Raw genomic sequence first — 19,991 nt, forward strand, 5'->3', positions numbered from 1 at the left:
CGGGACTGGTGTAGAAGGTGGAAATGACCATGCATGAGCCACAGTTCCATGGGATTCAACATACAGGCAATGGGGTATGAGTGGGAGCCGCTTCAAGAACGCCGGTAAAATGGACAACTTCCCGATAAGATGGGGAAAACACCAAATGAAATGATAATACATCAAGCCAAAATAGAGACACCAGGTATGGAAAGGCAAATGAGGAAACGGAAGAAGAAAAGTCGCAGAGAGGAGAAAGAGTCGAGGAAACCCATCATCACGTTTCATCGTCAACTACATCTTCCACCGTAGCTGCGCGTGCTTTCCCCTTTGAGGCCGAGTCCGATCCCTCAGCGTGATCCGCACCATCAACACCGTCGGCGGTAGTGCTCTCGCCGTCCATCTGGGTCTCGGGCGCTAAATCAGTCCACTGTTGGGACAGTGATTCTACGCCCGATCCGGTAGCCGTCGACGTTGCTCCAGATTGCCAGTTGGGCAGATCCTGGGACGTGGAGGGCTCCGGGGTTGTCGCCGGTTCACTTTCTTGACTGGCAGCAGGGACAGTCGCTGTCGGTGGAGGGACCTGGGAGTCCAATGTCGGTTCAGACGTCTGAGTTGTTCCGGGTTCAGGAACGCTAGGGGTGGCACGTTGTTCTGCCGGCTGACTGGAGCCCTGCTCCGGGGAGTGAAGGGGGATGAGAGACCATCCTGCGGGGAGACTCAGTCCCTCGGGTAGTCGACTATCCCCAGCATTCATGGCGGGCATCTGTGGGTCCGAGATAAACTGACGGCGCATAGTAATAGAAGAAGTCGAAGACGAGACAGCCGGAGGGTTCTGGAACGCGATACTTTGTGGGGCAGTAGGATTGGCCTGGAGATTGCGGAGTCGCTGAAGTTCCGTCTGCAGTAACCGCACCAGATGAAGCTGGTCGGCAGTGACACGCAGCGTTTCAATTTCCTGGACAATCTGTTGCTCCATCTGCTGCAACTGGGTCTGCATGTTGGCTACATTCGAGGTAGGGTTGGGAACAGCCTGCGGCGCTGGTACCGGGAGAGGCCGTCCAAATCCAAACCCGAAGCCAATCTGCCTGGCATTCGGGGCGTTGACGTTGTTGGCCTGGGGTACTGGTGCATTGCCTTGATGGATCTGCTGGTGAAGATTATGGAAGAGGTCACCCCTGCCCGCGCCGAAACCAATCCTAAAGGGTCCAAACTGGTAAACGCGCGCTCGTGGTAGTCCATCCGCTTGTCCATCCCTGCCAATGGCCTGGTTTCCAGCTCCCATGTTCTGTGCACCTGCATTGTTCTGGTTACCACCATCGCCCGCACCCCGGGCCCGAGGTGGCGCAATAACTGGCCGTCGACAGGTGGGGCAGTTCTGCTGTCTCTCTAGCCAGCTTCGAAGACAGGCAAAGTGTAGAATGTGACCACAGGGTAGTTTCTTAGGGCGCAGCCGATCAGAGACCCGGTTGCGCTGTTGTGCGCCCGCCGGTTGCCAATGGGTCATTTCTTCGCGACAGATGATACAGACCTCCTCGCGGGCGACTTCCTCGGCGGTGGCATCCGGATAGCGTTCGTTCATGTCACGAGTTGCGTTGCGGTAACGCACAAAGTCCATAATGCGCCGTCCGAAAGACCGGATAGTGACGACGACGTCGCGCAGAATATGTAGTGGGAGACCGTAGAATGTAAACAGAATCGCAAAAAAGGTAAGATATACGGTGAGCTTGAGGAAGTCGGTAAGAAGATCGAGGTAGAAGATCCAGCGGCCCTTTTCTTCCCATCCTGGCACATCCAATTCCATCTCGTCGATATCATTTTCATCCGGCAGGTTGGGAGTGTCCCCGGTCTCTCCCGACTCGGCATACTGGCGTAGTGACTCCTCCCTGGCGTCTCTAATCTCGCGACGGCGCTCCTCGATCTTGGCTTTCATTTGGAGGTGGGTGATGTAGATCTCGACCAACGAAATGACGTAGCGGGCAGCAGTTGAGCTGGAGAGGATGGTAAGAACGGCGAATTCAAAGCCGAACATGACCATCATATCGGGCCGTGCCTGTTCGAGAACGGTGCGGACGCAGTATCTGAGCATGAGCGAGTTGAAAAGAACTGACAGGAGCAGCGAGGCTGCAAGTCGGATATGGAACAATCGCGGATTCGCTGGGGGTTGCTGCTCCAGAAACTCGACCCGGCCCTCGCCAATCCAACCCCAGACCTTTCCAACTAACAAGGAGACGAACATGACCAGAAACCATCCGCCTAACTCTCCTCGGAAAATCGTCATCGCCAAGCATGTTTCTGTTACGGCGAACCATGCTTTCTCGTAGAGCTGTTCCGTTTCGATGGGTCGAAGAGGTCCGTAGAGGAGACGCTGAAGCCAGAATAAGAAGAACCCGACCGCTAGCAGGCTAACATTCATCAAGATCTAAGCAAGGAATACGTTAGCTCTGTGTTACGGAGGTAAAGGGAGGTTTCCAACGTTGGGATGCGCCGACGGGGGCTTGTTGGGACCTGGGGGCGGGGAAAGCTTACCATGAGATTTGCACTGCTCTGAGAGAGGTATACGCATGCAGCATAGAAGTTTGCTCTCTGATGCAGCGCTTTTAAGAAGACGCCAGTGGCCAGGGCGGCTGAGGCCTATGAAGACAAGTCAGACTGGATTTACCACGCAGCAACCTGTGAGCGACATACCCCAGCATACACGGCCAATCTCATGGCGACGGGGAGAGGAGGGTGGGCGCAATGCCCGATTTCATGAACAAGGGCGTAACAGCTGGGCTGGTGAACTCTCTAATAGGTCATTTATGGGAGATACAGAAGAAGAGGGGAAGCAGCAATCACTGAAAGTGAGAAGAAGGCGAGGAAATCGTGGGAGAAAGTGTCCGGATGGGGACAAGAATGGATGGATGGATGAATGAATGAATGGAGATGTTCTGGACAGCTAATCTACTACTCGGTATCGCCCGGTACCTGGTACTGGGTAATGTTACCAATCCTGGAGTCACCGCCTTGGCAGCTGACTTTCCATTGCTTCTTTCGGCGTTTGGTCTTCATACTTGTCCATCCTTGATAGCTTCATGGTATAAATCAATAATTATGTACATTTAGGAAAGGGGTTCGATGGGATCTGCTGGATAATGCAAGTCACGAGATCATATACACACTATCTGGAGAGAAGTCTGAAGCTTCTCGAAGCTTATTATTGACGTGTTACTGGTCTTCCCCTCCACTTGATCAGGTGACGGATAGCTGGCCGGCATCCGGTGTGACTGGTAGCTCCGTCATCGGTCACCGATCATCAGCTTCGACGGATGGGAAGTCCAGGTCTATCAAACAGGCAGTATAAATAAATACTGGACGGGCTCTGGTTCAAGCTCAAGCAGCTCAACAGAATCGCTTCATTGGTTTGGACATCCAACTAAGCCGGAATGAGCTAAGGCTCCCTTTGTCCTGTGTCTCTCACCATGGCTTCTCCACGGACACTATTTACGGCCAGCCGCGTGCAAACATGGACCTACCTGCTTGGCGTGTGTCCATTCTCAATCGCATTCCTGGTCTTCATTAACTCGTCCATCTCATTCGTCGTTACGGAATTAATTGGACTCCGTGATGGAGAAGGTGATGCAGTCGGAACATTGGGCTTTGCCGACGAACTGCTGGCCCTGGTTGCCTGCCCCTTGTGGGGAGTGCTGTCGGACCGCATCGGCGTCCGTCATGTAAGCGCTCACCCGTTGTTAGTTTTCCCTTGTACGGAGTAAATCGTCTCATACATTGTTATTTTCTACACAGGTCTGCACTACCGGCTATGCTATCGTGGCGCTTGCCTTGATACTCTTCGTCCAGGCAAAAAATGTCTACCCCCAGTTACTCCTGGGAAGGCTGTTGTTCAGTCTTGGAGGCGCTGCAGTATCAACGATGGTCACGGCGGTTCTTCCAGCCGTAGCCGGCTCACACTCATCATCACAGCACCAGTCTGCATCAGACTCCCGAAAGGGTACAAGCTCATCCTCCCGGCTGGCTGGATTTGTAGGCATGTGTGCGGGATGTGGTGCTCTCGTGGCTCTTGTCATCTTCCTGCCCCTTCCAGCTCGGTTCCAGCAATGGGGTCTTTCTCCCGCGGAAGCTATCCAGCGCAGCTACTACATCGTGGCTGCGGTATCTCTAGTCATCAGCATCCTCTGTTTCTTTGGGTTGAGAAACCTCCCCGGAGAAGAGGGCAAATCATGGAGCGCGTTGTGGTCCGCACGTCGGCGCGGGACGCCGGATAACGGCGAGGCGTGTTCATACGCTCGCAAATTCCAGTTGCCATATCTTGAGCAGCTGGGCATTGCGTTCGCCTTGGGATTCCGGAATTCTGATATATTCCTGGGCTACTTGGGCGGGTTCGTGGCGCGGGCGTCATCCGTGGGGATCTCGTTGTTCATCCCACTCGCTGTTAACCACTATTATCGCATGTCGGGACTGTGCGGGAGCCAAGATGGCGAGGCTGACAGCCCTGGCGATCTAAAAAAGTCATGCCACAAAGCCTATGTGCTCGCTTCGATTTTGACAGGGGTCTCTCAGCTAGTCGCGCTGCTTGCAGCACCAGCCTTCGGCTATCTGTCGGAGCGATCGCGGCGCCGTCACGTGCCTCTATTGGCAGCCTGCTTTGCCGGCTTTGTGGGTTATACCACGTTTGCCTTGCTACCCACCCCCGAATTCAATGGGGAGAATGGCAATCCCGGTGTATTTGTAGTGATGGGTCTGGTTGGTATCAGCCAGATTGGAGCGATTGTTTGCAGTCTATCAGTGCTGAGCAGCGGTATTCTCAGTTTGAGCGAGGTAGGTAGGATTGACGACCAGTTGTGGAGTGCACCGAGTGAACCTAGCGAAGATGAAGGTGAGGATGAGAATGAGAATGAGAATGAGAACGACCCAGTCGACGACGAGGAAGAGGAGCACGGAGAAGACCGACCTCTCATGGCACATCGTCCCGGCCGGAAAGAGCGGCATCTTTCCCACCTGAAGGGATCCATTGCTGGGGTATATTCCCTGTACGGTGGAGCGGGTATCCTGCTTTTGACCAAGCTGGGTGGGCTCTTGTTCGATGTGCTGTCGTCGGGAGCACCGTTCTACATCATGGCTGGGTTCAATGGGGCATTGCTGCTGGCCGGCCTTGTAAGTGGATTCATTGGGCACGCAAGGTCCGCTGGACCAGCTGGGTTCGTTGTGTAGTAGCGTCTTCTTTGTGTGTCTGTTTTTTTGTCTGGACAAGGATTTCTATTCATTAGCCTGGCAGCTAGAAACATTAGTAGTCTCTGGGGGTTGTTTAGCGTTAACAATAAGCCGCAACCGGCGCATGTAGTCCGTCTATTGTGGCTCAGTTAGACTGCAATCTGAATATCCTGCCAGTCTTTTGTTTGTTTGTTGCGGCGCTATGAAACGAGAATTCGGCCCCCACGTCCGGCCCCAGTTTGGCTGCCGTGCCTCCGTTTCAGTGCGAGATCAGGGAGGATTGGAAAGAATCCAAAGAAAGAAGTCTCGTATAGAATTGAGTTCCTTCTTGAATATCGAGGGTGCGGAACAACACTTGCCATGATCGTGAGGGAGATCCCCGATCCATCTAATTTCCCCCGGCTCCATCAGCAGTTCCACCCGACAGCAACAACAAGAAGAACAAACCCACCAGTCCACCACATCAAAGAACCTCCCGTCTGTCAGCGCTTACAGGTTCTCGTCTAGGCTGTGTGGTTAGTCTCTCAGTCTCAGCATCAGTTAGTTACTAGTGTGAGAGGGTCTGCTTCCTGACCATGGCCAATTGGGCAATTGCACTGCGGCGCTTGACTGCGCCCCCAACAGCTCTTGATGCCAGACCCTGTCCATCTCCATCCCTCTCAGCCTCGCGGCCATTTGCCCGTCTGCCTCCCCAATTTCCAACACGCCAGGGGTGAGGTGAAAAATGGATTTCGCCCCCATGGCCCTGGACCCCATCCTGGCGGGCCTTTATTTACCTGGTCATGCCCAGCGAAGATGTTCCAACTTCCACGACAGTTTCAATCCAATTCAACTCTTCGTCCTCCTATTCCTTCTCTATCTCCCTCCTCCTCCATTCCCTCATCTATACAAATTTATATACACTCCTCCCTAATTCATACACATCATGCGTCTCCAATTGACTTCTCTGGCTCTCCTGGCCACTGCCTCCACCGTCGTCGCTGACGATGTCATCTCGGCCCTTTGGCCCTCCGCTTCCAGTGGTGAGAGCTACAACGCCAAGCTAATTGGAACCGTACGTCCCCCCTTCTCCCCTCTTATACTTCTCCAAAATCTAACATTCATCTACTAGACTGGCGGCGACCTCACCACTCTGGTCATCAACTGCCCCGCCACAGCCAGCGGCTCCGTGACCAGCGCTCCCGCTGCCACCGCCGCAACCACCAGCGCCGCCGTCGTCAAGCGTGCTACCACCGCCTCCAGCTCTGGCGATGACGATGACGATGATATCGATGGATGCAACATCCCCGACAGCGGCCAGACCCTGACTGTCGGCAGCAGCACCTGGGCCTTTACTACCTCCGGTACCGCCTTGTAAGCTAACCCACATGCTTGACCCCGATTCCGTAAACCTGATGTATACTAACAACAAAAATCAAACAGCTCCGAAGAGGCCGCCTGCACTTTCACCGGCACCACTGTGGCCTCCTGCGCCTTGACCGTCAACATTGACAGCCAAACTTCCTCCTCCAGCGGTGTTACCACCACCCAGCTCGGCAAGGTGCCCATCACTATCACATCTACCGTCTCTGCCTCTGCCACTGGCTCTGCCACCGGTGGTTCCACCACCGCCTCTGCTACGGGTGGTGCGTCTGGCTCGGGCTCTGGCTCCTCCGCCTCCTCTACGGGCGCTGCTACTACCACCAGTGACAGCGGTGCATTCGCTACTGGCGCTAGCCAGTGGGTTGCTGGTGGTGCTGCCATGATGGTTGCTCTGGCTATGGCTTAAACAATGCCCCATTGATCCATGAGTTGAGGAAGTGGAGATGTGATGTGAATGGTTTCGTAAGTAGAAAAACGAAACAAAGCGAGTATAGTATATCAGGAAGGATGATATACCCTCTATCATACTATGTCAGCATGATATAAACTCTTGCATTTAGGACTGCGCGCACTGCAAAGCTGCTGCCAGAATGGAAAATGAGGCGTGGTGGGATCATGTATCACAAGTGAAACATCTTTTTCCTTTTTTTCTTTTCCTCTTTTCTTTTATTCTACATGTCTCTCTATTTACTACTATTACCCCTATTGATGTGCTTATTATGATTCTAATCACTCAATATCATTATGTCAATACCCATAGCATACGAGTTAGGGCCCCGGATTTAATTGTATAGTTTTCACTCTGTAGCAGGAATAACTGTTTACTACCTAGCACCCCATATGTAGAAACAAAAGAGCAGAATGGATACAAACTAGTTAGGTTCGATAGTTCCTAGTAGCCAGCTACTTGATACAGACTACTACAGGACGAGGCCCCATTTAATTATCATTATTACCAAATTACTAAACTGTAATCTATCAGTTACCTGATGCTCTCGGGATCCTCTCCACAACCCAGGAAGATCCCACACGGTGTAAAAGTAAAGGTTCACCAACAAGTAGGAGATAATTGATTTTACACACTGCAAACCCATCGTAGAGTAGCTATGGACAAAATTGTACTCTTCAAGAATTGTTACAACGATTGGTCTATCTCACCCTAACAATTCTCCTATAATCCATGTCGTGGCTAAGAGAAATGTACTAAGGTTATATAGGGACCATTATTAATCGTACTCCGCTTACATTACGTGGACCATTCAGGGTCGTTGTACAAGATGTGTTCCAGTTAAGGCTGATACTAATCTGATACTAATTTAATATTCTTTGTCGTATCTCATTTAACTTAATGGCCGGCTGGCTAGCATTACATGACCCCTGGGCCTCGAGGAAGTAAATTGCCAAATGCCTCCCCTCCCTTGCCCCGGTCCTCTTTCGGTCGTCGCTCGTCTGCGCGAACCTCCAGCCCAGCCTGGATGATGTTAGTCCGCAGAATGCGAAGATGTGCTTCGCGGACATAATTATCCAAGCTGTCCAGGATGGACTGCTGGACGTCGGTGCGCAGATTGACCTGGTTGGAGACCAGCACCTTCTTTTCCAAGTCGATGCGCGCGTCCAGGGTACCATCCTGAATCAGTCCGATGAGTTCCTGCACGAAGGGCGAGTTGGAGTCCGTAGGGTCGGCTTGGCCACCAATGACTCCTGGAGCGAACATTTTTGTCATGGATTCGAGGGTCACACGGCTGAAGGGTATGAGATACTGTTGGATGGACTTAGTGCGGATGCGGGTGAATAACGTCTTGACATGGCGCTGTAGGTGGATGTCGAGAAGGTAGTCGGCCCTGTAGGCTTCGAGGATCTCGAGACACGCTCGGAATTTAGAGTTACAGAAGAATGAGATCGCTCGGCGGATATGCGGCTCCAGCTCGAGGAAGTTGCGGAACGAGTTGTTGTCGAGGACGCGACGTTGTAGTTCATTCCGGTCCATTGATGCCAGGGCGCAGAGTCCACCGTAGACTGCAACGTCGTTCGAGGTGAGCACTTCGTTGTAAGAGTCTCCTAAGCTCGGGTCTGTGGCCAAGAAGCTGTTGGCAGCATCCACGTATGCGCCGGAGTGTAGCTGGGAGAGACCCAGCGCAGCAGACATCTTAGGCTGGTTTTTGGCTTGCTCCTCTTGTTTCGATTGCAGATTGCGCAGCCGGTGTACATTTGACTGCACACTAAGCCAGTCGCCGCGCTCAATTGCGACATTGATGATCTTGAACAGCATCGACGCAATGTGGGTCGGCGTAGTGCAATAGTCCCTCATACGAGAGTATGCTTTGGAGGCCGACACAAGGTCGCCTATTTGATTGTAGTGTTGCCCGAGGTCTTCGTTGCCCATCTATAAAGCAGTTAGAGAACAGTGACCGGTCACCTTTCCAGATGCATTCTAACGTACCCTTATGCTCTCCTTGATGAGGTTGTTCTTATAGCCTCTGAGCTCGTGCTCTAGTCGATCTGTTTCCGCCTTGACAGACTTCTTCATATGATCCACCCAATTCGTATCAAGAGTCGCCTCCGGATCACTGGGCGCAACTTCGGCGAGTGCCCGGACTGCATTTTCGTATCTGGAAACATCCCTGCCACCCTTGGCTTCTGCAACTGCAGCCTTCAATGCTTCGACAGAGAGATACGTGGAACATGTGCCTATCAGTAACAGTCGATTGAATCTGGTCCGGCCTAGTAATAAGGTGACTGTCAGCCATATGAAGAAGCGCTTGTGATCAAAGGCATAACCTACCAGTATAGTGCGCAATATATGACTCGAGTTCAAACTTAGGCGGATCTTTGAGATGAAAGTTATTCACTGCCAATTCTTTGGATTGATCCGATAAGGCCAACATACCATCAACTTTAACCATGGGTCCTGCGACATTTCCACCTAAAGTCTCCAGATCCATGCCCCCAGTCCCACTGACTGAGCCAGCACCTTGAGCTGGAACAGCCCCATAGAAAGGGTCTGATTGCATGTAATCCATGTTGTCAGCTCCGTGCGGCTTCCGGCTACTGGCACGTGAGGTGATATAGAACGATGGACGGGGCCAGTATCGAAATCGAATGAAGAGGCTCGTTCAGTTTGTAGTCTCCGGAAGTATAATCGAGTATCCGCGAGACGTCTGATGTCGAAATGCAGTACACCAAGTGTGATAGCGCCGCACAGGTAGAGGCAAAGTGGAGAACGAGCGGGTCTTTAAGGCGTAGGCGTCCGCGAGTGTTAGAGAACAGCTTCGTTCAGGTTCGTTGACAGTGACCCAGCAAGGTCGGCCAAGCAGCAGTATGGAGGACAAACTGCAAATCAAAACAGCAGCATGCAAGCGGGCAGGGTGGGATGTGCGGGTGAGATGATCTATCCCAAAGGTCACCGACGGCCGCATCATTTGGCCCGATCTATCGACGTAGCTGCCTAGGTTGTACTCACCGCCTCGGTGACCGCCTTGTACCTGTACTCGCCTTATTCCTTGGGTCCCTATTAAGCCAGTAGCTCCTGCATAGTATTGGCCTTCGGTTACTATATAACTAATCACTGGTTGTACCTTGATGATCAGGCCCAATTTGGTAAATTCTCTCGGGCTTTCTGTGTAGATACAAGTCTCCTGAACGTATCCTCTTCAGTGGTTAGCAGCCATTGTCCATGATTGATACGTTCGCATTAGTTCGTATCACCGCCAAACAGCAATAGAAACACTAAAAGGCATTGACAAAGAACAAAGAGGCCAGCGAGATCAAGTATTCCGGGTACAGGTATAAACATCTCTGCCCTGGCAATACAACAGTCACTACTGGTTCAATCACACAATCGTAAATATCTCTCCGCAGTGGCTTTCAACAATATCGCTATTATGTCCAGAGATCACCACGATCTCGTCCTCGGCTGTGTCAAGAGTATCGAAAACGATCAAATCGTCGACAGGTTGCGACTGACTAGAAATACTTGTACTCAGTAAAGTCCTCTGCAAAACTTGACATGGGCCTACCTGGTATTTACTTCACTCCCACCGTTATCAAGCTCCCTGCTAGCGTGTTATTGCGGATTCGGCACCAAGAAACAGGTTATACTTACTCGACTCCCATAGTCACGTCGGTGTCACTTGATATGTCAGTCAGATAACTGTGCTTCGAGTAATATGGCGTCGAGACAACATACCTGGTGACAGTCACAACAGAGGGCACACTTTCAGACGGGGGGATGGTTAGGGATCGTTGACTGATCACAGCCTCAGGTACTGTCGTCACTTGGGCAGGGATCGAGTGGTCATTCATGGGGCGAGATGGTAGCCTTAATCAGCTTTGTTAGTGAGAACATAAGATAAGGATCATGGGGCACTTACGAAGGCGCAGACAACACAGGCTGTCTGATTGTAGTCGATGGAACCCTTATATCATCAGTTGCCAGATCCCAGGAAAGATTCATAGAAGTTACCTATTCAATGGCACGGCTGCCGAGACAGGACCATGGCGGCCCTATATCGAACTGTCTTAGCATAATCTCGTAATTTACCCCGGCCAAATAGCTGCAAGTACGTACAATATTCGCAGTGTGGTTGCCACGCCTCGCCTGGTCGGGGTATTCAGCACAGTGCAATGCCAATGATATAACTCGCAGAATACTTACAACATTCGTCGTTTGAGCTCTGAGCCGTTCGCGGCGTCTAAGTCTCTGGCGTCGATTGCGTCTTCTGCGGCTCACGAGTCTGTCTAAAGCTCTCTGTGTATCCCCAAGTCCTACTCTGCTTCCAGGTCGGTGCGATACCATCAGGGACTGCTCGATAATTAGTAGCCAGATTATGACTAGCCAGTCCCAACGTACCAATTCGTAAAGACCATGACAAAGGGTAAGGTAATGGCATTCCGTATCTATATGACCCTGCCTGAAGCAGAACCCACAGAAACGTGACGCCTAAGCTTGCTGTTAGACTAGGATGCTGGACTTTCCACAGCCCAATAGCCGATGATGAGGACTGATCTTACCCGATCCCCGGGCATGTTGTTCAAGCAGAAAGTAAATCTCCCAACGCCCAACCTATGAGAGACGAATAAGGTGATGAGAACAAAACAAGAGAAAGAGCACCTTGAGCGATAAACTCGTTCTGAAGCAAGACGGAAGAAAGGTGGACAGGTGTTGGATTGAGAGACAAGAGGTCGCGTTGATAAACAGAACTGGTCGCAGGGGATGAAGAGCACGAACTCTCTACTTAAGTTGTTTCTGAAGAGTAGAAGTAGTAGTAGAAGGCCGTCGTCGAGTGAAATTAGAATCAGTGCAAGAAAGATTTTAGCAAAGGAAGAAGTGAATGGGCCTAGTGTTGACAAAACTGGCAGGAACACAAGGGTGCCTACCAAGGCAAGTCACCCTTGAGACCCGCCAGCGTTGTGAGCTGTTAAAGAAATTGTCGCAAGAAGGGGGCAAGCAGGATAGGAAAGAAGCGGGGACAACTGCTGTCAGTCCGTGAAGAAGGTGAGGTTGTTGCTTCGGTGAGCATGTTGTTGAGGTCCTTGAGAAACACATGCACATGAGTCAAGATTTATGGTGAACGAAGTAAAGTAAACCTCGACCCACATATCCTGCTTCTCCTTGACTGACTGTCCCAGAAAGGTGAGCACTTGTTGCTCTGAAGGTAGTAGTAGAGGCTGAAGAAGCTTTCTTCAGAAAGTGCAAGAATATGAATGACCTCCATAGAGTGTCATATCACTCAAGTTCAACTCACTTTGGTTTCACCATACTGGTGCTTTATGATAAGAAAGCAACAAATTTTCTAGGCATATCAGTAATTTCACCCTTCAGGGATAGTGCCCGTCGTTTGTATCGCAACATAGCTATCGGTAGATGTCATTTACTGCAGCCCTTTTGCCCCCAGTTGGGTAAGTTGCTTGCATCTTCGTTTAGACATCAGCAACTGAGCACTAGTGCCTTCGAATGTAGCACACATGGATCAAATTGTTCTCAGAATCTGGAAAGAGTGAGAGCTCTCATATTTTTCCATTACATAGATTGTGTCAACTTCGAGACAAGAAGCAAGGCGTCCCATCACTTAGTTGCGAGCGTTCTTAGTGAGAAGATTATTCAAATATTGACAAAACACATGCGCGAAAAACGATTATTACATGAATATGGCATGCCCCATTACAAATTTTCCAGCCCTGGACCAGGTAGAGATGGCATTAACTTCATACTGACTTGCAGTCTCGTCTCAGAGCAATGTCGTAAATCCGGCCAGAAAAGCTCCCACAACTACAACCAGGCCATATACCTGACCAAGATCGGTCGACGGCCTGGCTGCTGCTCCCTGATCAGGGACTCCAGTGAATGGCGGAAGGGAAGTTGTGGCTGCGGCAGTAGTGGAAGCTGCGGTAGACGTGACATTTACACGCTTGGGGTTCTGGGCACCACAGGGGTGCTCAGACCGGCAGTCTGACTGGCAGCTCGAGTCACCATTGCATTTCTGGACGCATTCGTCATTCTGTTCGGTGCAAACGAAGTATGGGATGGTCTGTGAGTACTGAGACGCGTTGGGGCTCAGGCCATTGCTGCAGATGCATTGGTATTGGAGTGTTTTCTGCATTCAAGGCTCATTGCATCAGTCAAGATGAAGTGAACTGAAAGGGTTTATCATTCGCACTTACAGCGTCGCAAGTGTTCTCTTTGGGTGACCCCGATGCGTTGGGCAACTGATAACAGAGTAATGGACATGACGAGGTCTGAGATTGACACCATTGCTCTATCGTTACACGGTCAGATGAGGCTATTGACCTAAAGTTATTGTATGCAGGGCAAACATACTTCTTGTATCGATCGGGACGCTGTTTGGGTCAATGGAGGAAGTGTTTTGAGAGAGGACCAGGCCAGCCAGAGAGGCGATAGCAATCAGTGAGCGGAGGAGAAGCATATCGAGTGGCGTAAAAGCGGTGGGTACGACAGCGGGACTTGGAGGGATCGATGAAGGGACCTTGAACTGTGATGATGCAGGATGTCAGTGTTGATCTCTGTAACTAATGAGTAGAAATCTGAGAGATAGGATAGCCTCGCACATACGTGTTCGGACTAAGGCAGCTTGAAGTGTAGGAAAGTTTTGGACAGGTCGTCGGCCAATTTGACGGATTGAGCTGCTACTGATATCAATGGTGAGAAACTCAAATAGGAAGTAGCAAGAGGTCAGGACTGCCCGAGGGAGAACCGAGAAAAAGAAAAGAGAAAAATAGAAACCAGGAAGCCAAGAGAGCAAGCGATAAATAGTGAAAATATGGTGCTCAAAGCTCGGTATAAGTATTCACGCACACCGTACTACATTTCGTCCGTTACGCGAGGTCAGCTTGTGGTGGCGGCGCTATCAGTTCCCTAAGCTCCAGACGGCTTCTTCTGGATCCAGCCATCAGATTCCAGGCCGTGTTGGCAAGAGCTAAGTGAGTGGCTAGTCTCCATCTTTCTTATTCTTTATCATGACTGGAGCCATCCTGAGAAAGTTTGGGGGCTCCAGTCCCATTGACCGTATGACTCTTACCCACTGGGGGAATGATAACGGCCGGCAAAAACATGTACAAGACGGAGGCGAGGGAGCAGAACAAGAAATGCCGGAAGAGAGGCCGGTCGAGCTGGTAACACCACTAGCCGATTTGAAAGTCATCTAGCAAGGCTCCATACACTACTATACAGTAAGATAGCAGATAGGACTAAGTTCCCGTCCGGACCCTCGTTGGCGGGTTGCAAACTTGCAATATCGATTTAGCCCATCAGGTAACATGGCCCCTCCCCTCCCTGCTTGCTTTGCTGCTATGTTTAGTTCTCATTCAGCCATTGACTGCACGTTTTGGGAGAATTTGCCAGTGCACCTGACTTCTGCATGGAACAGAAAGCAGCAGACCAGCCTCTGATGGTGTGAGGATGTCTCAGAAAGCGACCCAGTTGATAGGATGAATCTTTCCTCTGTCCAGATGGCTGACAGCCGACGGGGGGACGGGGAAAGCAACCGCACACCTCGGCTGGAACAGGATTGGGGGAGAGGAAACCCGCATTTTGTCTCAGTTGAAGGACCCCGACTGGGCGATCCTCCATGACTAGAGAATGCCTGATTGGGCAAGGCCACTCTTGGCTTTTTCTAGCGTGGACCCTGGTCACTAATCCCAGTTGGGACTAGAGGAATGGACTAGTCTGCGCCAAATGGCTAGCGGGAAAATAATGCGGCCGGAATTGGACTACCCAGTTAATTAGTACGGAGTAGTACTGAGAAATTGAGTCTTGCTTCTGCTGCACAAAGAAAGCTTCCTGCGTGACTTTTCTTTTTGGTCTCATTTTTGGTGCAGAATGGAGATCTCTTTCAAACAACAAGTATAACCTTCAAACTAAATATCCTTTCGTATCCGTACTACTTTTCGTCCTTGCCAATAGACCTATTTTCTACTCAGGTGCACTAAAGTATGTCTTTGCCGGAGCTAAGCAGCACATGACTCGCTCCTTCTGGAAAGGCGTTAGACGATGTGGTCCCGTGATCCCTGTTGGCTCCTTTCGGAACACGGAGCGTGGCCAGTGGAATGGCTTGATATCGATCGTCAATTCATGAGCTTCAAGCAGCAATCCCTCCTCGTCTGAGACATTCTATCTTATCAGCATCCCTTCCCCTCTTTTCAGAGACTCCGCTTCTCTCACTCTCGGGTATCATACCGAGCCATACGTGACCTAAACCCGGGCTGACACCCTGTGGCTCTGAAACGCAGTACACAGACCTCCTGTTGTACCAGCAAGCTTCACTAGTAGTTCCTGTAAGTGACCAAACATTTAGCCATCCTCCGCCACCCATCTCCTCTTTCGTGGTTGCATGCCGTTTACCAACCTATTATTAGTGACAGGCAGGCTCGCATTTGTCCGTCCATCGAATATCTAGATGGATGGAGCCAGCGCATGAGGACATTGGCTCCGTGCCTCCGCGCCAATCTCGCCCTTCTTCACCTATCCAATCCTCGACCCCTCCCCCGGACACCTTAAACAATGCTACTATAGCTGCCTCGCTTTCGGACGGGGTCGCAGTGAGCAACGGATCGGTCCTTCCTCGGGTGCAGGACCTTTCGAGCAAGGACCGACCGGTGTCCGGCATAGTTCCGCCGTATTGGAGTCACCATAGAAACGCATCCAGGGCTTCGCATATCTCTCTCGACCAGGCGCCAGGCATCACACTTGAAGATCATACAGAGGATCCGGACTGTGAGACAAGTCGTGGTTTGTGGGCGAAAAGTGTTGCTGTCGATGATCATGTCGTCGTACAAGGCAAGACGGGTATCGGATCCTATGTCGTGTGGAATTGCAGGATACAGACACTGGATGTATGTGAGCATTCTCTCATTGGCCTCTCATCGTCATTGATTTGCAGTCATCGCTCCATGTTCTCAGAAGCTCGGTGTGCTAATGGCTTGTAGGGTGGTCCTATCACCGTCCGTTTAAGGTAAGCTTCGGATATGCACTTAATGGCTGGTTTCTTGCTAACATACTTATCCCTACTCCGTAGGTACTCTGAATTCGACGACTTGCGACAACGATTGGTGGCATCCTTCCCACATGCGAAGAATGCTCTGCCTCCTCTTCCTCCCAAGAGCGTCATCTGTACGTCCGAGACAGCCCACACAAGTCATAGATCTGACTGACAGAAGATACCCAGTCAAATTTCGCCCTTCATTTCTTGAGTCCCGTAGGGTTGGACTAGAATATTTCTTGAAGTAAGCGACAACAGCATTACTCTCAATCGCCAATCTTCGTGGGTTATAGCTGACCTAAATCGCCATAGCTGTGTCCTCTTGAACCCTGAGTTCTCCAGCTCCCCAGTCGTCAAGGACTTCTTGTTCGGGAGACTGTGTTAGCACCACATTACCTTGCTGAACTCAATATTTAGCTACACATGTTTTATATAACGGACTCGACGATGTTACGCCTGCCTCGGATCATTATTGCATTGAAATGACCAGCGAAGTAGGGACTGTGTCCCTACAAATGTAAGGTTGAAAATCGACTAGACAAGCGATAGCACGACTAATACAGCTCTTGAGCTATATATTAATGCGCAAAGTTTCCCAAATTCATGTGGATGGTAGCAGATGCATCTTCACTTGCAGCCGAGGGGCCCTTCTTGCTCACAAAAACTGAAACATAAAAATCAAAGCATTGAGGGGCTTAGAGACTGCCAATCATCTCCCCACATCTTGTCCATCGGGCGCTATATGAGACCGCTATTCTCCTCTATTGCGGGTATGGCAGATTGACTTTTAGCTCAGTACTCAAAACAGTCATGACATGACTCCTCAAACGTCAGCCACCCTGCACTGCAGGCATGCAGAAAATGCGACGTTGTTATTACATTTACTTTCTCCCGCCATCGGAAATGCATATGCACCGTATACTTAATTTAGCATCAGGGGCCATATATGCACGTACGGGGGACGTGCAGTATCATAGTCCAGAGCATCCTACTTAGTCCTTAGTCCTAATGGATACCCGATCAACTCGGTCACACATTCAATCATGACAAGACTTTCTAGCCAATACACATGGCCAATACACATAAGACAAATTTGTTCAAATCAGACCATCATAGAATCAGCTCTTTCCCACATGATCCACCACCACCGCCTGCGAAGCATTTTTCTCTTCTTCCCTTACCTTCTGCATCCGTCTCGAATACTTCTTCCCCGCCACAATCCACCACAATAGTTCCAATAGCAGGAACCCACCGACACAGACACACGTATAATTCATATTCGAGGCTGTCATGTAAAGATCAGAATGGGCATATAATACGAACCGAACACAGATAAAGACCGAGTATGATATAATGTAACTCACCAGTAACAGGCATATCATACGGAAAGGAGAAAAACACAATCGCGAAGACCAGCCACGCCACAGTGATAATATTGACCGTCATTCCCGCCACGTATCCCAGCGAAAACGGCCCACGGTGCATGGTTTTCCGACCAAGAAGGACATTGGTGAGGATGGGGACGAGATAGGCGATGTTGTTGATTGTTCTGCGAGGGGAGAGTTAGACCTCTGAACAAGAGATTCTCTTGCAGTCTGAAGGGTTGTAGAAAATGGAGTACTGCGTACACAGAGGAACTCATCATCGAGTTGAACGCGGTGCTGGAGCCAAGGTAGATACAGCCTAGAAGTGCGATGATGATACCCACGCATAGCTGGGCGTTGACGGGAGCTTCGAAGCGCTTGTTGACTTTGGAGCAGCTTTGGATGTAGTTAGTATCTATCATTCGGGTCATATGGTTTGATTAGGAAGCGCACAATTTGGAGAAGGGAAGTCCGTCGTCTCTGGCAAATGCCCAGAGCATTCGTCCGGTGCCTATTATAGTTTCGTCGTTAATACATAGATGGTAAATTCGTAGTTTGAAAGAGGTTTCCCAATCATACTTAGCTGTGAGCCGAGCACGCATGGTCCGACTGCAACCCAGAGGAGGAAGACGAGGGCAAAGGCGCCTCCGCGGGTTTGGGTTGCTTGGTGAAAGAGCTCTGCGAGAGGAAGGCCTGTTGGGGAGTCGGCGAGGCTTGCGTAGTCTTGGACGGAGAACATGAGGCTTAGAAGGTAGGTGAATCCGGTGACAAAGGCTATGGCGAGAGTGCAAGCTTAAGAAGACAATGGTGTTAGTATAGTCATTAAGCGACTGGAGCCTTTCGATGTACCTAGGGCTAGGGGAGCGTTTCTTCCTGGCTGTTGCAATGTTGAGTCTAGCTTCTGAGTAGGGACTAAAAGTGTGGTACTTACATTTGGCATTTCCTCAGTAATGTGCTATTGATTCCTAATTAGTAGCGACTTCCGTGCAATGCGAAGTGGAATACATACAGTGATTCCATCCAGGCCGCCTAGGCAGTACAGAGGGTTGACTAGGCCCGTTATGAAACAAATGACATTGTTCTTCCAACCGGTTTCATTAATCCAGGTTCGGAATACGAATTCTGCATCATTATGCTTGGGGGCAGTGGCTGCGACGGTGACCAGGATGGCGAACCAGGCGAGTTGGAGGTAGCACACTGTTTCATCATCCAGTGTTAGCAGGAGAGTTACAGGAGCCGAGAATCTTATACTAACATGAGAATTTGTTGATTACTGGCATCCACTTGTTGCCAAACATGACAATTCCAGAGGTTATAATGTTGAACCCTTGGTACGCAACGAAGGTCATCCAGGGCTGTACAACAAGGTTGGGTTTGTATAAGGCAATGAGGGCGACGAAGTTCGACGAATAAACGAGATTCGTAGAGGCGGTGGTAAAAATCCCTATAGAAGTTAGCTTTGAGATACTTCGCAGATATAGTCGAGGTTCATACAGCCGAAAACTGTGCTCCAGCCAGTCGCAAAGCTCAACGCATTGCTGTAACGTTTCGGTGCAATGGCTGCAATCCAGTGATACATCCCACCTTCGACTGGGTACGCAGAAACAAACTCCGCTAGTGATGTTCCCAGAAAGCACTGCAGGATAAAGACGAAGATAAATCCGTAGATCACTGGGAAGGTCAACCTCATTGCATTTGTTCAAGAGTTGCAGGGCTCCGTACGGGCACCGGGACCGCCAGCGTTAATGGAAGTGATGAGACCCAGACCAAGTCCTGTTGACAATAAGGTTAGATCTGTTGATTTGTAGCATGTAAGCTTGTAGAGTCTGTAGCGGTACACAACTCACCAGTCCACGAGATGGTACAGTTTGCAGCAAGTCCGATGAGACTCCATACTGAAAAATGGCGTTTCAGCTCCTGCTTATGTCCTGTTGTATGGCGAGTATTAGTTCCGATCAGAAATGCAAATTCTTGATGACTTTGGGGGCATCTAGCTTACCCATCTGCGCCAGGCGCAATTCATCTGCATTCTGAACCTGCATACTGCCCGACCCTTTATCATCAAGGGAGTGGGCAACAGGCGCTGCAGATTTTATGGCATTGTCCATGATGACCTTGAGCCTTGTGCCGTGCAATATGAGCTATAATGGGGGCGCTTGCTTCTAATGAGCAATATGTCCTAAGAGAAGTTCCTCTTATGGCTAAGGAGACCTAGATGTATGGACTTTTAGCATGGCCGCCACCTTATCAGCGACGCACTTTATCAAAGCGGGGAAGACTTATCTCGAGCACCGGACATTTTCAAGATCACCGATTGCCCGGACAGAAAGCCGGAGAATTAGTACTACTACTAGCACTAGTTCATGGACGTGAAGAACAGAGAACCAGTCACGCCGGTCTCGGAGGGAGAAGATCTTCCTCCCTTGCCGGGGGAAGCGGCACAACATGGGCATCAGGTGCCCCAGAGCCTCATTCAGAACTTCCGTTGTGATATCCTCCTTTTTGTTCGAGTATAAAGCTACGTCTGTCCTTCGATCTACTTCTCAGTTTGAAGCTGTGCTCATCGTATTTACTTTAGCAC

At 50.4% G+C, this 19,991-nt stretch overlaps 8 protein-coding genes across 8 annotated transcripts; 3 read left to right on the top strand and 5 right to left on the bottom strand.

Annotated features, from left to right (window-relative positions):
• Nucleotides 1–256: 256 nt before the first annotated feature.
• hrdA (E3 ubiquitin-protein ligase HRD1) lies at nt 257–2,691 on the bottom strand (the record flags this gene model as incomplete). Its single annotated transcript, XM_067622724.1, has 3 exons — nt 257–2,401; nt 2,509–2,613; nt 2,668–2,691. 3 exons carry the CDS (start codon nt 2,689–2,691, stop codon nt 257–259), a joined length of 2,274 nt encoding a protein of 757 aa, XP_067478875.1.
• A 749-nt stretch (nt 2,692–3,440) lies between these two features.
• On the top strand, nt 3,441–5,190 carry ASPBRDRAFT_195795 (putative MFS transporter; the record flags this gene model as incomplete). The annotated part of the gene is made up of 2 exons (XM_067620902.1): nt 3,441–3,692; nt 3,766–5,190. The coding sequence occupies 2 exons, from the start codon at nt 3,441–3,443 to the stop codon at nt 5,188–5,190; spliced, it is 1,677 nt and encodes a 558-aa protein (XP_067478876.1).
• A 925-nt stretch (nt 5,191–6,115) lies between these two features.
• ASPBRDRAFT_195796 (putative GPI anchored glycoprotein) lies at nt 6,116–7,001 on the top strand (the record flags this gene model as incomplete). The annotated part of the gene is made up of 4 exons (XM_067620903.1): nt 6,116–6,244; nt 6,302–6,543; nt 6,613–6,937; nt 6,987–7,001. The coding sequence occupies 4 exons, from the start codon at nt 6,116–6,118 to the stop codon at nt 6,999–7,001; spliced, it is 711 nt and encodes a 236-aa protein (XP_067478877.1).
• Nucleotides 7,002–7,880: 879 nt separating this feature from the next.
• On the bottom strand, nt 7,881–9,950 carry ASPBRDRAFT_206979 (COP9 signalosome complex subunit 1). The gene is made up of 4 exons (XM_067621785.1): nt 9,440–9,950; nt 9,335–9,379; nt 8,993–9,273; nt 7,881–8,935 (listed from the first exon to the last, which is right to left on the bottom strand). Exons 1-4 carry the CDS (start codon nt 9,570–9,572, stop codon nt 7,919–7,921), a joined length of 1,476 nt encoding a protein of 491 aa, XP_067478878.1. The 5' UTR covers nt 9,573–9,950; the 3' UTR covers nt 7,881–7,918.
• Nucleotides 9,951–10,139: 189 nt separating this feature from the next.
• On the bottom strand, nt 10,140–11,941 carry ASPBRDRAFT_42987 (uncharacterized protein). Its single transcript, XM_067624906.1, has 10 exons — nt 11,563–11,941; nt 11,402–11,491; nt 11,207–11,353; nt 11,120–11,149; nt 11,015–11,055; nt 10,923–10,967; nt 10,739–10,870; nt 10,655–10,681; nt 10,569–10,604; nt 10,140–10,515 (listed from the first exon to the last, which is right to left on the bottom strand). Exons 1-10 carry the CDS (start codon nt 11,575–11,577, stop codon nt 10,383–10,385), a joined length of 696 nt encoding a protein of 231 aa, XP_067478879.1. The 5' UTR covers nt 11,578–11,941; the 3' UTR covers nt 10,140–10,382.
• An 838-nt stretch (nt 11,942–12,779) lies between these two features.
• ASPBRDRAFT_30044 (uncharacterized protein) lies at nt 12,780–13,475 on the bottom strand (the record flags this gene model as incomplete). Its single annotated transcript, XM_067622726.1, has 3 exons — nt 12,780–13,145; nt 13,213–13,331; nt 13,370–13,475. The coding sequence occupies 3 exons, from the start codon at nt 13,473–13,475 to the stop codon at nt 12,780–12,782; spliced, it is 591 nt and encodes a 196-aa protein (XP_067478880.1).
• A 1,787-nt stretch (nt 13,476–15,262) lies between these two features.
• ASPBRDRAFT_571287 (uncharacterized protein) lies at nt 15,263–16,548 on the top strand. The gene is made up of 6 exons (XM_067627691.1): nt 15,263–15,342; nt 15,430–15,900; nt 15,994–16,019; nt 16,083–16,177; nt 16,233–16,290; nt 16,359–16,548. Exons 2-6 carry the CDS (start codon nt 15,469–15,471, stop codon nt 16,429–16,431), a joined length of 684 nt encoding a protein of 227 aa, XP_067478881.1. The 5' UTR covers nt 15,263–15,342; nt 15,430–15,468; the 3' UTR covers nt 16,432–16,548.
• A 616-nt stretch (nt 16,549–17,164) lies between these two features.
• Nucleotides 17,165–19,518, bottom strand: ASPBRDRAFT_125741 (putative choline transporter Hnm1; the record flags this gene model as incomplete). Its single annotated transcript, XM_067617816.1, has 13 exons — nt 17,165–17,331; nt 17,411–17,595; nt 17,675–17,806; nt 17,864–17,921; nt 17,990–18,202; nt 18,260–18,287; nt 18,342–18,365; nt 18,420–18,607; nt 18,666–18,854; nt 18,905–19,081; nt 19,133–19,183; nt 19,258–19,338; nt 19,410–19,518. The coding sequence occupies 13 exons, from the start codon at nt 19,516–19,518 to the stop codon at nt 17,165–17,167; spliced, it is 1,602 nt and encodes a 533-aa protein (XP_067478882.1).
• Between the last annotated feature and the right edge of the window lie 473 nt (nt 19,519–19,991).

Source organism: Aspergillus brasiliensis (genome assembly GCF_001889945.1).
Source record: "Aspergillus brasiliensis CBS 101740 unplaced genomic scaffold ASPBRscaffold_6, whole genome shotgun sequence".
Classification (NCBI taxonomy): domain Eukaryota; kingdom Fungi; phylum Ascomycota; class Eurotiomycetes; order Eurotiales; family Aspergillaceae; genus Aspergillus; species Aspergillus brasiliensis.

Excerpts from the sequence above, each read along its gene's own strand:
- ASPBRDRAFT_206979 (XM_067621785.1), bottom strand. The coding sequence starts at position 9,572 with ATGGATTACATGCAATCAGACCCTTTCTATGGGGCTGTTCCAGCTCAA. Across the intron at positions 9,380-9,439 it reads ACCCATGGTTAAAGTTGATG|ATCCGCCTAAGTTTGAACTC; the intron begins GTATGTTGGCCT and ends TTCATCTCAAAG. Across the intron at positions 8,936-8,992 it reads TCATCAAGGAGAGCATAAGG|ATGGGCAACGAAGACCTCGG; the intron begins GTACGTTAGAAT and ends ACTGCTTTATAG.
- ASPBRDRAFT_42987 (XM_067624906.1), bottom strand. Across the intron at positions 11,056-11,119 it reads GCAACCACACTGCGAATATT|GGCCGCCATGGTCCTGTCTC; the intron begins GTACGTACTTGC and ends AGTTCGATATAG. Across the intron at positions 10,968-11,014 it reads GCAGCCGTGCCATTGAATAG|GGTTCCATCGACTACAATCA; the intron begins GTAACTTCTATG and ends TGATGATATAAG.
- ASPBRDRAFT_571287 (XM_067627691.1), top strand. The coding sequence starts at position 15,469 with ATGGAGCCAGCGCATGAGGACATTGGCTCCGTGCCTCCGCGCCAATCT. Across the intron at positions 15,901-15,993 it reads GCAGGATACAGACACTGGAT|GGTGGTCCTATCACCGTCCG; the intron begins GTATGTGAGCAT and ends AATGGCTTGTAG. Across the intron at positions 16,020-16,082 it reads CCTATCACCGTCCGTTTAAG|GTACTCTGAATTCGACGACT; the intron begins GTAAGCTTCGGA and ends CCTACTCCGTAG.